Source organism: Calliphora vicina, chromosome 1 (assembly GCF_958450345.1).
Source record: "Calliphora vicina chromosome 1, idCalVici1.1, whole genome shotgun sequence".
NCBI classification, from domain to species: domain Eukaryota; kingdom Metazoa; phylum Arthropoda; class Insecta; order Diptera; family Calliphoridae; genus Calliphora; species Calliphora vicina.
Genome location: NC_088780.1, coordinates 64,405,238 through 64,418,621, shown reverse-complemented (window position 1 = coordinate 64,418,621; position 13,384 = coordinate 64,405,238). Strand labels below are relative to the sequence as shown.

At 34.2% G+C, this 13,384-nt stretch overlaps 1 protein-coding gene across 1 annotated transcript in view; it reads left to right on the top strand.

The window, feature by feature from the left end:
- Positions 1-13,384, top strand: part of lovit (loss of visual transmission) — a 163,439-nt gene that overhangs the window by 53,820 nt on the left and 96,235 nt on the right. Inside the window, exon 5 of the mRNA XM_065498742.1 lies at positions 4,555-5,018. Within this exon, the coding sequence (XP_065354814.1) occupies positions 4,555-5,018 (464 nt within the window). The remainder of the gene's footprint in view (positions 1-4,554; positions 5,019-13,384) is intronic.

Here is a 13,384-nt window from a genome sequence, read left to right as displayed (position 1 = left end):
TTTCTTCAGTTTGCAAACTGCGAGATCCAGCTAATTTGTGTTTGTTTGTATTAAAATGTTGATATTGTTACGAAATTGTACTTGAATTCAAATATGACAATTTTAACGGCTGATTTAAAAGTAGCATAATGCTTTCAAATAGCAAACTGTAACATATCTGTGGGCATTATTAACATTGAATAAACAGCTTTCAGTTGACCATTGATCGTAAGTATGTCAACGCTGTTTGCTGCGACCGTATATTCGAATTCGAATATTCAGTTAAAGAACATTGTAGAAAGTACACCACAGATGGCGTATGAATATACGAGCTTTGACAGTTAAAGAACAATCTAGAGTGCAGATGGCAGTGTTATAAATAGTGGCAGAGGTTGCAGTCGTTAGTGAGTTAAACAGAGACGTTATTCAAGTAAACATCAACTGAGTGCCTTAAAGTGTGCTGTATTTTTCAAGTGATTTCGTGTACATTATAAAGTGTGTCTGTATTTTTGCGAATTTATAAAGAGTTGTTACAATTTCCAAACTACTAAACGACTTTTATTTGCAATCAAAAGTATCCCGTTTATTTAAAGGAAATAAACCAACGTTTTGAAAAGGTTAAAACGTAACAATATGTACACTGGTGGCCAAAACTAATGCAACCGAAATCAGTTGCTCAGTTTAGCGCTTAAAAATTTACATTTTTGGAGAAACCAATATTTTCTTCTTCATAATATGATAGATTTTATATTATTTCATATATTCCAAACAAAAAATATAGATTTTTATTTCCTACATGTCTATTTTTTTAAAATTTCTGAAATTAAAGCATTTATTATCTGGTCAAAACTAAAGCAACTTTATTGTAACATTAATGTTTACAAAAATAATTATTGTTTATACTGTTATAAATTTCATATTTTGCTTTGTGGTCTTATTCTGCTTCTCCGAATTAATTTTTATTAATGTTTACTTAATAAGAACTATTACAAGTTTTCCATTAGAGTCATTTTTACATCTAATATATAAAAAGAAGTGTACATTTTGATGTCACCACTAACTGCGAAAACGGGTCGACCGATTTCTACCAAAATTTCAGGATACGTTGGGAATGGTCTGTAGATGGTTTATGTGAAGTTTGCACGAAATCGGCATATTGGTTCCGGAGATGGCTGGACCGATTTTTATCAAATTTTCAGTGTATCTTCAGATTTTTAATTTTCGGTCTGTGGGCGAAGGGGCGTGGTAAAATCAAATTTTTACAATATACCGCTAATGACACTGACTGGCGAAACAATGAAATACAAATCGATTGACACAGTAATGAACGAAGAACAAGCCCCCATTATGCTACTGAAACATTGAAGGTTGGATCACAGATAGTGTTTCTCCGCAACATAAACGCGCCAAAATTATGCAACGGAACACGATTGACCATCAAAAACCGTTCAACAAATTTAATTGAAGCAACAATCATCTGCGGCAGATTAAAATGCGAAGACGTAATGATTTCACGCATACCAACGATTTCCAACGACAAAGCATAAGGCCAATCGTTGACTATTGCTGGCTTACATTTGGAAAATTCATTTTTTGCAGGTTTGCTCCCGAGTAAATAAAAAAAAGAAACGTATATCCCCTGTCCTTAAGATGAATTCATAAATATAATATCCCATTTGCCTTAAATACATCCGTTTCATTTTTTATGGGCATAACATGCCACTGTACTTATAGATATCTTCTACAACTTTGTCAAATGACCACCTCAGTCTTTCGGGTGCGATGTCAGGTCGGGCGAGTCCGTGCTTTTCTTTGTCCGACACTGTATATTCAAATCGAGATGCAATATAATACAGAATTATTGAAAGGGCCAGCAACGCGGACCGGGTTCAGCTAGTTAATTATAAAAATGGCTAGAAACAAGTATTCTACTTATCTTAAAGAACAAATTATAAACGATTATCAAAATGGTTTTTCACAAAAACAAATTTCCGAAAAGTTTTCAATATGCAAATCAGTGATTTCACGAATAATAAGTCGATTTCGTTCAACTGGATCAGTAGTGACAGTACATTCTGGAGGTAGACCGCGGAAAACTTCACAACGTGCTGATAAAATAATAATTCGTGAAATAAAAAAGAAACCCTTTGTCACTTTAACTGAATTGGTGAGAGAGTTATCATTGGATGTAAGCACAAGAACTGTAAGAAGACGAGTTGTAGAAGCAGGTTTATGTGCTCGGAAACCATCAAAGAAGCCGTTTATTTCTCCAAAAAATCGCAAAGCCAGGTTAGCTTTTGCAAAGCTTCATATTGGTTGGAGTGCAGCCCAGTGGAGAAATATATTGTTCTCGGATGAATCCAAATTCAATATAAAAGGCTCCGACATGAAGAATTTCACTGTAAGAAGACCAAAAAATGAACGCCTTAAGCCTCAATATTGCAAAGGTACAGTAAAACATGGTGGATGTTCCATAATGGTGTGGGGCTGTTTTTCATACGCTGGAGTTGGACCAATTCACCAAATAACTGAGAAAATGGATCGATTTATTTATAAAAATGTGCTGGAAAATGTAATGCTGCCTTATGCAGAAGAAAACATGCCACTGGTTTGGGTTTTCCAACATGACAATGACCCGAAACATGCTTCGAAACTTGTCAAGGAATAGTTGTGTGAATCAAAAGTAAGAGTCCTAGGGTGGCCAGCTCAATCGCCTGACCTTAACCCTATTGAAAATCTTTGGAGCATCGTAGATCGCAAGATAAAAAGGGATTCTAAGACGAACAAACACACCATTTTTAATCGTATCCAGGACGCATGGGACAACATTTCAAAAGACCAAATTGAGAGACTTATTGATTCAATGCCCCGTAGATCTGCTGCAGTTATTAAAAATAAAGGTTACGCTATCGATTAAGTTTTGTGACAGAAGTACAAAAGTTGCTTTAGTTTTGACCAGTCATATTTTATACTTACTTCGTTATTTTGAAAAAAATTTCTTTAAAAAAAATGAATTATAAATTTTTTTGTATTTAAGTATAATTTACATAAAGTGCTAATATTAAAACACAAAAATTTCCCGTCTAAGTTTATTGTAGGGCACTATATTTGAAATAACATCGCTTTGTAATGTAAGTTGCTTTAGTTTTGGCCACCAGTGTATATCTTAAATATGTTTAACATTAAACTTCTATCAAATTCAGATGACTCTTGCTATCTAAGTACTGTAAATTATTCAAATAAACATAAAAATAACTAAATATATTATGCCGTCTTTGGACCGATTATTTTAAAAGTAGCTACCAAAAATTTCATTTTAGTTATACCAGCTATTTATGAGTAATATTTTCTATTACCATATCGATTGTCTGGTGACGTCCGCATTCTATAGGAATTCATAATATACATACGTATTTATTTTATAGGAATTTAACTTTAATTTTATTTGGTACATCGACTTCTTTTTTTTTGGGCGAAACCCCTAATGTCGACTTTTCGACTTTTCGACCTTTCGACTTTTTCCGTTTTTTAAAAAGTCGACTTTTCGAACTTTCGACTTTTGGTAGTTTATGAAAAGTCGACTTTTAGAACTTTCGACTTTTTAGTTAATAGACTTTTTTCGACTATTTTCGACTTTTTTAAACTTTTTACCATTTCTTGTAAAAAATACATGGTTTCTACATTTATTGATGCGCCTTTTGTAATGTTTAGCAATAAAAATGAAATTTATCAAGGCGATAATAGTTAGAATAATGGTGTAAGAATTTGGTGTAGAAAAAGCTTTTTTTATAAACATTTATTTATGTATTATTTAAATATAAAAAATTACAAAAAATGCAAGTGCAATATTTTTTTTTAACAATCTAAAAAGTCGACTTTTATCGACTTTTTTCGACTTTTATCGACTATTTTCGAGATAATCGACTTTTGAGATAACAAAATCGATTGTTCGACATTTTTCCGACCAAAAAGTCGATTTCGACTTTTCGACTTTTTTCAGGAAATAGTCGATTGTTCGAACAATCGAACAATCGACTTATAGAACCCTACTGTGAATTTGCTTTTAACTACTTCAATACATACATGTATATGTATGTACTTACATCAGTGATGTTCATCCCATACAACAATTGTTTAAAAAATTTAAACACATTTGTTACGCTCTTTTAAAGAGCGTAATAAATGTCTCATTTTTTCAGAAATTCAATAAGCATTGTTGTTGGTTGGTTTTTGGATGAAGCATAGCAAACACACGCGTTTCAATTACAATTGAACACAAAAAAACAAAGTTAAAAATAAATAAAAAATTTGAGAGTATTTCGGCCGTATAATGTATATTCTTTCATTTCCTTAAAATTTAAATTATATTCATTTAATAAATTGGTTTTATTTGACAAAAATTCTAAATTTAAACTTTCTTCATTTTGTTGTTATTTTAAGTGTTTGACATTATGTTTGCTGGGCAGCTCTCTCACCAAATATCTTCATTTTTATTTTTGAACATCACTGACTTACATACACATACATACTATACAATTTAAATAGAAATAAAATTTACAACTTTTCTTTCCTTAGTTTAATAAGCTGACGTCTGACGATGTCCAACAGCAATCGGATTATTTTAAGAGCAATGTAGATGGCAACGAAATAGGGGAGACTTCATTTACAACAACGGATGATAGTCAACCACAGCAGCAGGAAACATACCCCAACATTAACGAAAGTGAGAATGTTGCAGCGGAACAACCTGTTGAAAAGCTGTCACACTATTTGCTCTCCATTGTTTATATGCCACACTCTTTGCGAATGGTATGCCTGACAAATCTCTTCTGTTGGATGGCTCATGTCTGCTACTCTTTGTATTTTACGGATTTTGTGGGAGAAGCTGTATTCAACGGAGACCCCAAGGCTCTTGAAGGCTCGGAAGCACAAGTCTTGTACGAAGAAGGTGTACGGTTCGGTTGCTGGGGTATGGCAATGTACTCATTGTCATGTGCTTGCTACTCATTTGTCATCGAAAGACTTATACAACGTTTTAAGTAAGTTTTAAATTGTTTATTTCTTCCTTCCTTTCTTTCTCAATTATAATTAATCGCATGAAAGGATTTTTTCGTAATAATACATTTGTTTTTATTGTTTGCACATTTTATTAATAAAATGTATTATATTAAAATTAAATTTTAAATATTTCTAGTCAGATTATGATACATATATTTTATTTTAAAGAACATAGAAATCACCGAAATATTTTATGTATCAGTGTATAATAAAAAAAAACTTATAAAGTTAACCCAATAAACCATAGAACGATATTATAGTAAAAACGATATTATATTTTGGAGACGATAATAATATTATATGTTATTATTTAAACGAAATAAAAAATAAACCACAATCCAAAGAATAATAACAAGAAGTGAAACGCTGACAAAAAAAAACCTAACTATATGAATGTATTGGTAACACATTGTTTATATGTATTGATGAAAAAAACACTTTCACCACACTCTTCAAACACACATAGCACAGTGGTTTAGAAACTTTTTTTTTGGAAATAATTCGGTGTCTTGGGAACTATTGGAGATATTGTTACGAAATTTCACATGGTTTGAGCTGAGGTGTTTTCGAGTTGATTTACGTTTGTTCAGCTTCCTAGCGCTATTGGGGGCCAGTACGTAGCCCCTCAAAGTTGGTCACCTCGGGTCTCAAAAATCGCCAAAAATCCATTTATGATCCGAATGAGCTGAAATTTTAAATATAAATAGTCTTTGAGAAGATCTACAAAAAATAGGCTTACAAGTGTAGGTTATCTCTATTAGTTGAAGAGATATTCAGGTTTATTGATTTATTTTTTTTAATTTAGTTCGATCTCTTTATGGTTTTTTCGATATGGCTGGCCTACAGATATATTTTTTCTTTTGTAGAAAAAAAATTTCTTCGGGACTATATAGAATTTTTATATGATCCGGAAAGATAACTTAATGCAAAAGCGTGCTAAGAAAAACTTGGCTCACTTAAGCGGACATATCACCAAATTTTGGGTAGGGCAGGGGCTACCCAAAATTTGCCAATTTAAAAAAAAATCGGTTTGAGTAAAAAATTCTAAAAAGGCATAGCACCGATCCACGAAAAAGCTCCATATTTGTATAACCCCATATGTTTCTTAAATACCTACTAAGTATTTTTACTATCACACGGTAAATAACGTCACAGTAGGCACTTTTCTAAAAAAAACCCAGTTTTTGGTACACATTTTCCCCTTCTCCCTGACCCTCCCATCATTAGAGATAGAAATGATATTGAGATTGCGGTCAACAAACTGACTAATGCGTTTGACAGGGCGATTTCAGATTCATGCAGACCTAGTATCTGCAGAGGTAGGAAAAAAACCACCTTGGTGGACTTCCGAGATTGCGAGCACTCGTAGAGAATGTCGCAAACTTTTCAATGAGGCCAAGAGGCTGGGTAACTGGTCTGTTTATAAGTCCTCTGTGAATAAGTTCAAGAACCTGGTAAGGAACGCGAAGAGCAAATCCTGGAGGTCCTGCTTAGCTTGGTCATATATTCCGGAGTCGTGAACCAGATGTACTGTAGCCTTCATTCCCAAGTGAGGGAAGGCATCTCATACTAGACCCAAGGACTTTAGGCCTATTAGTCTATCGTCCTTCCTCTTGAAGACCATGGAAAGGTTGATTGATCTGCACCTTCGTTAATCTATTAACCCAAACCGACTATCCTTGATTCAACATGCCTACATGAAGGGTAAATATGTTGAGACTGCTTTACATTCGCTTGTGGAATTCATAGAGAAATCACTCGAGCACAAAGAATATGCATTGGTGGCTTTTTTGGATATTCAAGGGGCCTTTATCAATGTGACGCCAGTGACGATTCTTTCGGCTCTAGGCGGTCTGGATATAGATCAGTATATTATCCGCTTCATAGGTAGACTTCTGACCAATAGAGTCATTATCTCTTCTATGGGAACTGCTACTATTTTTAGATTAGCGAACCGAGGCACTCCACAGGGGGGGTCTTATCTCCACTCTTGTGGAATCTGGCCATTAATATATTACTCATGAAATTAGATTCCATGAAGTGTAAAACTGTTGCATATGCTGATGATGTGGCTGTAGCTGTTTCTGGGAAACACCTGGACACATTATCACAATGCCTACAAACTTCACTTAGTACACTTAGCCAGTGGAGAACTGCTAGTGGACTGGGTGTGAATCCTGGGAAAGGCTCTAGGTAAAGCCACCTACTGCGGGACAATTGAGAGAATCCTACGAATCTCTGCACTAATGATTACGGGTGCGCTGCGTACTACTCCGTCCCGTGCTCTGTTTGTAATGATCACCACCGGCTGATCTAATGGCCATAAATTCGGCGGATAGGTTAAGTACTGTAGGAGCATGGAGGTCTAGTTGTACTGGCCATGCGTCTATTTTGGGAAGTATATCTTATCTCCATGTTAATATTGACTATTGCACACTCTTACCCTTTATTGATAGACGCTTCTCTGTGTCGTTGACGGGCGAGTCTCCTTCTTCTATGGACATGTTTGTCATATATACAGATGGCTCCAAGTTTGCGGTTGGGATGGGTGGTGTCTTTTATATTCCCCATCTTCAGAAGAGGGTGTGTTTCAGGCTACATGAGATTTCAGCGATTAAAAGGGGGTAGACTGGATGAAGTACTATAGGCTGTTTGTTGTGAATATCCGAATCTGTACCGACAGTAAGCCTGCTATCAAATCCCTATCTGGCGTCTATTCGACATCCAGATTGGTACATGAATGCCGGGCATCTCTTAATGAGATAGGGAGACATTCTAACCTGGAGTTATTCTGGGTGCCTGATCACTCTGGTGTACCTGGCAATGCTATTGCGGATGAACTGGCCAAAAGAGGCTCACGTATTCAAGTCGATGAGATCTATCACTTGGTCGGTTTACCGCTATCCTGCTGTAAGTTAATCACACAGCGTAAATTATTTGAGCCTGATCAACTCAGGTGGTCTAATTTGACAAATTGCTCGATATCGAGACTCACATGGCCCGTCTTTGACCATCATAGGTCAATGACCCTCACGGGGCTACCTCCGGCTAGGCTACGAGCTCTGATATCAGTGCTCACGGGGCACTGCTTGATAGGTGCACATGCTAGGAGACTGAATACTCCATATAATGACTTCTGTAGGAGTTGCCATGAGACGAGGATGAGACGATTGAACATCTCCTCTGCCTGCCCTAGCAGGGGCTCGGACTGCGACAATAGGTAGTCCATTTGCACGGCCTAGCGGATCTATCTACTCTGGATGTCAGGAAGATGGAATCGTTCATTCGTGCGACAGGTTGGTTCGGCATTGAACCCAGTTCTGACATGTGAAGGACCTCTTGAGGTCCTGAGCATGGTCCTTTAGGGCAACAAAAAGGGACCAATTTATGGACCCATGTGAGCTGGTTGATATTAGCTGCCTTTTTAACCTAACCTAATGGAAACGATCCAAATTTATTCATAACAACTGCTCATTTGTTCATTGTAACTTTAAAAAAATCCCGAAATTTCACAGGAATTTAAAAAAAAAAATATTCTCGTGAAAAATTTTTCCGGAGGAACCCTTGTTTCGGTACAATTACAGTCGAAAAAGTACAATTTCTGATGCTGATTGGTACAATTTTTAAATTCCATTTGCCATCCCTGATTCACATACTAATTGTATTTGAGAAGAGAGAGAGGTTGTTGTTGTTGTATAAAAAGAGAGAGCCTTCCCTTCTTGTTATTCTTTGCCACAATCATTTGAAAACAACTTCAAACAGAAAAATAATTTAATTTAAAAATGTTCATAAAAATGGCCATAAATCTTACACATTTCAGCGAAATTTTTAGAGATTCAGGAACGCCAAACATACTGAAAACATTACCCAGCTAAAATTTTATAATACTATCAGAATCTGCTTTCCTTAATGGGTGAATAAAACAAAATTTACTAAAATGATATAAGATAACGACCATATACGTGTTTCCGGTCCTTGAACGGGATATGGTCTTAATAGATCTATAACAATTTTCTGAAATGGTTTGTTTTCCCATCGGTGTTCTTGTCACATAATTCGGAACTTTTTTAGACTCACATACTTCAAAATTCGTTATGAAATTTCTGACTTGAACCGCCACGTTTGTCCAATAATACTTTCATGGAGTTTAAAGAGAGTCTTGGAAATTCCGCCATGGGATGCTTGAGGAGGCGTATATGCAAATTTAATTAAATCCTCTGTGAGAGAATTTGGTACCCATACCATCCATACCAATGTATCAGAAATCGAATTTCCTTCAGAAAATCCCATCCTCTTATATACAAATTTTCCAGAAACTTTAATATCCGCTAAAGATTATACAATATAATCCTCACTTTCAAATTCATAGCTATTTAAGTCTATATCTGAAATACATTCAGAAAGTTCTGCCAGTTCATGTTCAGCAATGAACGAGATAATGCGGTATAATATTCTCCGAACCTTTCCTGTGTTCAATCTCAAAGTTATATCCTTGTAAGGCAAGACTCTTACAAGCCAGTCTACCAGACAAGTCCTTGTAAAGCTGGAATGGTCGGTTATAATTTTCCAAATAGGGGCGAAACTTTTTAACAGCTGAAACGGCTGCCAAACACTCAAGTTCCGTAACGGAATAATTATTTTGAGATTTATTTAATTTCTTGGAATAGAAGTAAAAAGGCCTCTCAAAGCCGTTTTCATCAATCTGGCATAAGACTGCACCAATTCCCGAATTGGAAGCTTCACACTGAACCATAAAAGCAGTAGTTAAGGCGTTCTTCAAATTAAAAATATACTCCGACGCCTATTCGGTCATTTCAAATTTTCTACCCTTTTTTATTAAATCCGATATAGGAGAACAAAGTGATAACAATTGGTTACACCAAGTAACTGTCGTACTTCGCGAAGTGTGCAGGCAATTTTGATATTTCTAATAGCTACCTACTATAAAGCCCAAATAATTCACTTCCTTCATACAAAATTTAGACTTAGCCACATTTATTGTAAGACCATTCTTTCGCAAACATTCAGCAACCTTTTCCAATAATGATATGTGATCATCAAAGTTTTTCGAAAAAATAAGCAAATACCCAAAAAAAAAACAAATACCCATTCTCTCAGCTCTCATCATTGTCTGCGGCGCATTGCAGAGACCGAATGGCGTGACTTTAAAGTGATAGAGCGACTGTCTACCTGCGACTGTAAAAGTTGTATTCTCTTGACTAGATTTTTCTAACCGAATTTCCCAGAATGCGCCCTTAAGATCTTCATTATCCTTCAAAAAATTCTCATCTATACTTCAAACTCTAGCATTAAGTACAGACTCGCTAACAAAACTAATAGTTTTACCCATATTTTCTAACCACTTATAGTGCATTTACACTTGTAATTTTCAAACTAGTTTATGATCATAAGCTACTTTCATAAACTATACCATTTACATCAGCATTTTAGACAGATAAGTGAAAGGCAAATTCATACAAGGTGCTATCAGTTCTACAAATACAACAAATGGTCTTAACAAATGTCAAAAAACAAAAATGAAAAATTAAACAAAATAAGTATTAAAACTTAATATAGTGTAGATAATTGAATAGAGAGGGCTTTACCTTTTTATATAAAAAACAATTAAGAAAGTATGGTCGGTCAAGCCCGACCTTATAATACCCTACACTAAGTAAAAGAGCAAAAACATTTTTCTTTTAAAATTTCAATAATTTATATTTTTGAGTGATTTTCGGAAGTGGGCCTTATATGGGGGCTATGTCCAATTATGGACCGATCACCATGAAATTAGGTCGTGTGATTTATGTCTACATGAAAGCTTACTATGTTGAATGGTTCTCGCACAACCATGGATGTGGGCTTTGGGCAAGAACTGATAGTCGTCTTGTATGCCCAAATTAGTGGCGATAGATTTTAAATTTTCTTTTAAAATAACTAAATTTATCCATCGTCCTTTCCCCAAACATAAGATTTCCCACACCTCCAGCTGCCATTGCACCCCACATCATCACCGTTCCACAACCGAATATAAAACAAGGTTCAGATTATGCCAAAATATATATAAACAAATCAGACGACTTCTGGAAAACAGATACTTTTACTGATGAAAGTAAATTTAATATTTTTGGGTCAGATGGATGACGTTCTGTGTGGCGAAAAGAAAAAACCGCGTTGGAATTAAAGCATCTAAAAGCAATAGTGAAACACGGTGGTGGCTCGGTGATGCTACACAAGTAACACATTTTTTAATTGTACATTGATATACATACTAATATATACTAACGAAGTAGCTGGTAATATGCTATTATATATATAAAAGAGTTCATTATTGTACCGCCGAATCGCCTGAAGTTATAGTCATGAAACTTGGGATGTATGTCCCTTCTCACCGCATATATACATTAAAAAAGGATATATTAACCTCTTATAAACCAATATATGTAGATACAAAAAAACATTTAAAATACAGAGCAGATATTCGAACCTTTTAGGGGAGAAAACGGGTGACTTTTGGTACTTTTTTTGGCAGCCTATGCTTCTTTTAAGCTATACATATTTGGTACTTTTTCCATAAAATATGTTTTTTTGTAAATTGATATAGGCATATGAATATCTTGGGTCACAGCTTTGAAATGACTGTAAGGAGCGGTAACTGTGTATGTTGAGTTAAAAAATCATTCGATAACGATATCTCTTATAAATCGGTATTGCTATGAAAACAATTATAAACATTTCGATACATTTAATAAATTGTTGATACTTTGAAAAAAATCTAAACTTTTTTGAAGCAAAATGTTTCGAAATAATAAATTGACAATTATGATAGAGAAATGAAGAACTTAATGCCAGACGAAAGAAGTAATTTTATAACATTTAATGTTATTTCTATAACAAATTCGACAAAAAACTTTTTGTCCAAACAATATGTTGCCCATTGTGGACAAAAACTTATATTTTTATTAAAAACTTGGAAAATATGCATATAAATATGCATTTTGCAGTAAAATATAACAAAATATGCATTATCAATAAAATATGCAAAATTATGCACTAACAAATCGATGCTATTTTACAGAAAAATGTGTGATTCGGATAGATAATCAGTCTACATTATATTTGGACGTTCGAGAAAAAACATGCAGTTGCATATAAATCCGCCCCCTAATTATAAATATCTGGAACTTAAAAAATATCATTAATCATAATAAAACATCAATAAACGTTAAAGCATTTCAGCCTCTTAATAAAATTTAGTGAATTTCGCGCATATTTTCTTATTTTCTCTGTTTTTCCCTTATTTATCGATTTTGTAAAAGTTGATTTCTTCAGACGGACGGTCAAACTCACAGGCGGACATCGTCTACCCTTATCCAGTAGTGTGCAAATTAATATATTTATGTATATTTTTAAATTTCAAAGCGAATGGCAAACTTATGTAAAATCTTACTTATGGTGAAGGGTATAATAAAACTTTTACATAATGCATTCTGAAATTTATAAAAGCTTATGTGTAACGTTAATTTCAACATGGACATAGATGTATGGACGAAACTGTATTATCTAAGAACAATTCAAATGGTCGGTTACATGTTTCTGATTTGACAAAATCTGGATGGTTAACAAAATTTACAAAAGAAACAAATCATTTCATTAAATATGTACATATGTATCTTTTAAGAATTAATATTGAATATATTAGGTGTGTGGTTGTTGTAGATTTAGCAGCAATAGAGATGCATCAATATAATTATATATGTATGTATGCTCTGGTAGAATAGGTGAAAATGTATTTTTGAGGTGACCACAGGAGGAACCTTTGTAAAGTTAGTTAATAAGGGTACTAACAACAATGAACTATAAAGTTTGTTGTTGTTATATGTTCCTTTAGGTTTTATATTTTCTCATGTAACGAGAATTATATTAGAGGTAGGAAATAAAAGAAAATTGTAAGGATTACAATAAATTCAATGTTTTATTAAGCAAGAGATGCTCACCTTTTAGATGTAGAAATATAAGTAAGTTTTCTTAAAACTAACACCTTATCGTGAAGGTTCGGTTTTAACAAAATAGGCAAATTTACATGAATAAATAGCGTTATAAAATGACAAATTACAATGTTATTTTATCTGACTAACTAGCAGTATGTAAAAGTTTTAATTCAGTGGTTTCTAAACTGTATAATCATTAATATTTAATTTATAAATTCAATAATATAATAAAATACGTTATGCTAATTTAAACATGTCGCCACTCCTTGCAGCATTGCAATTAAGATGTTTTAGTAGTAGCACATAAGACGGCAGCTAGAGATCGGATTGCTTCAGATAGTATCTTTTGATTGGGT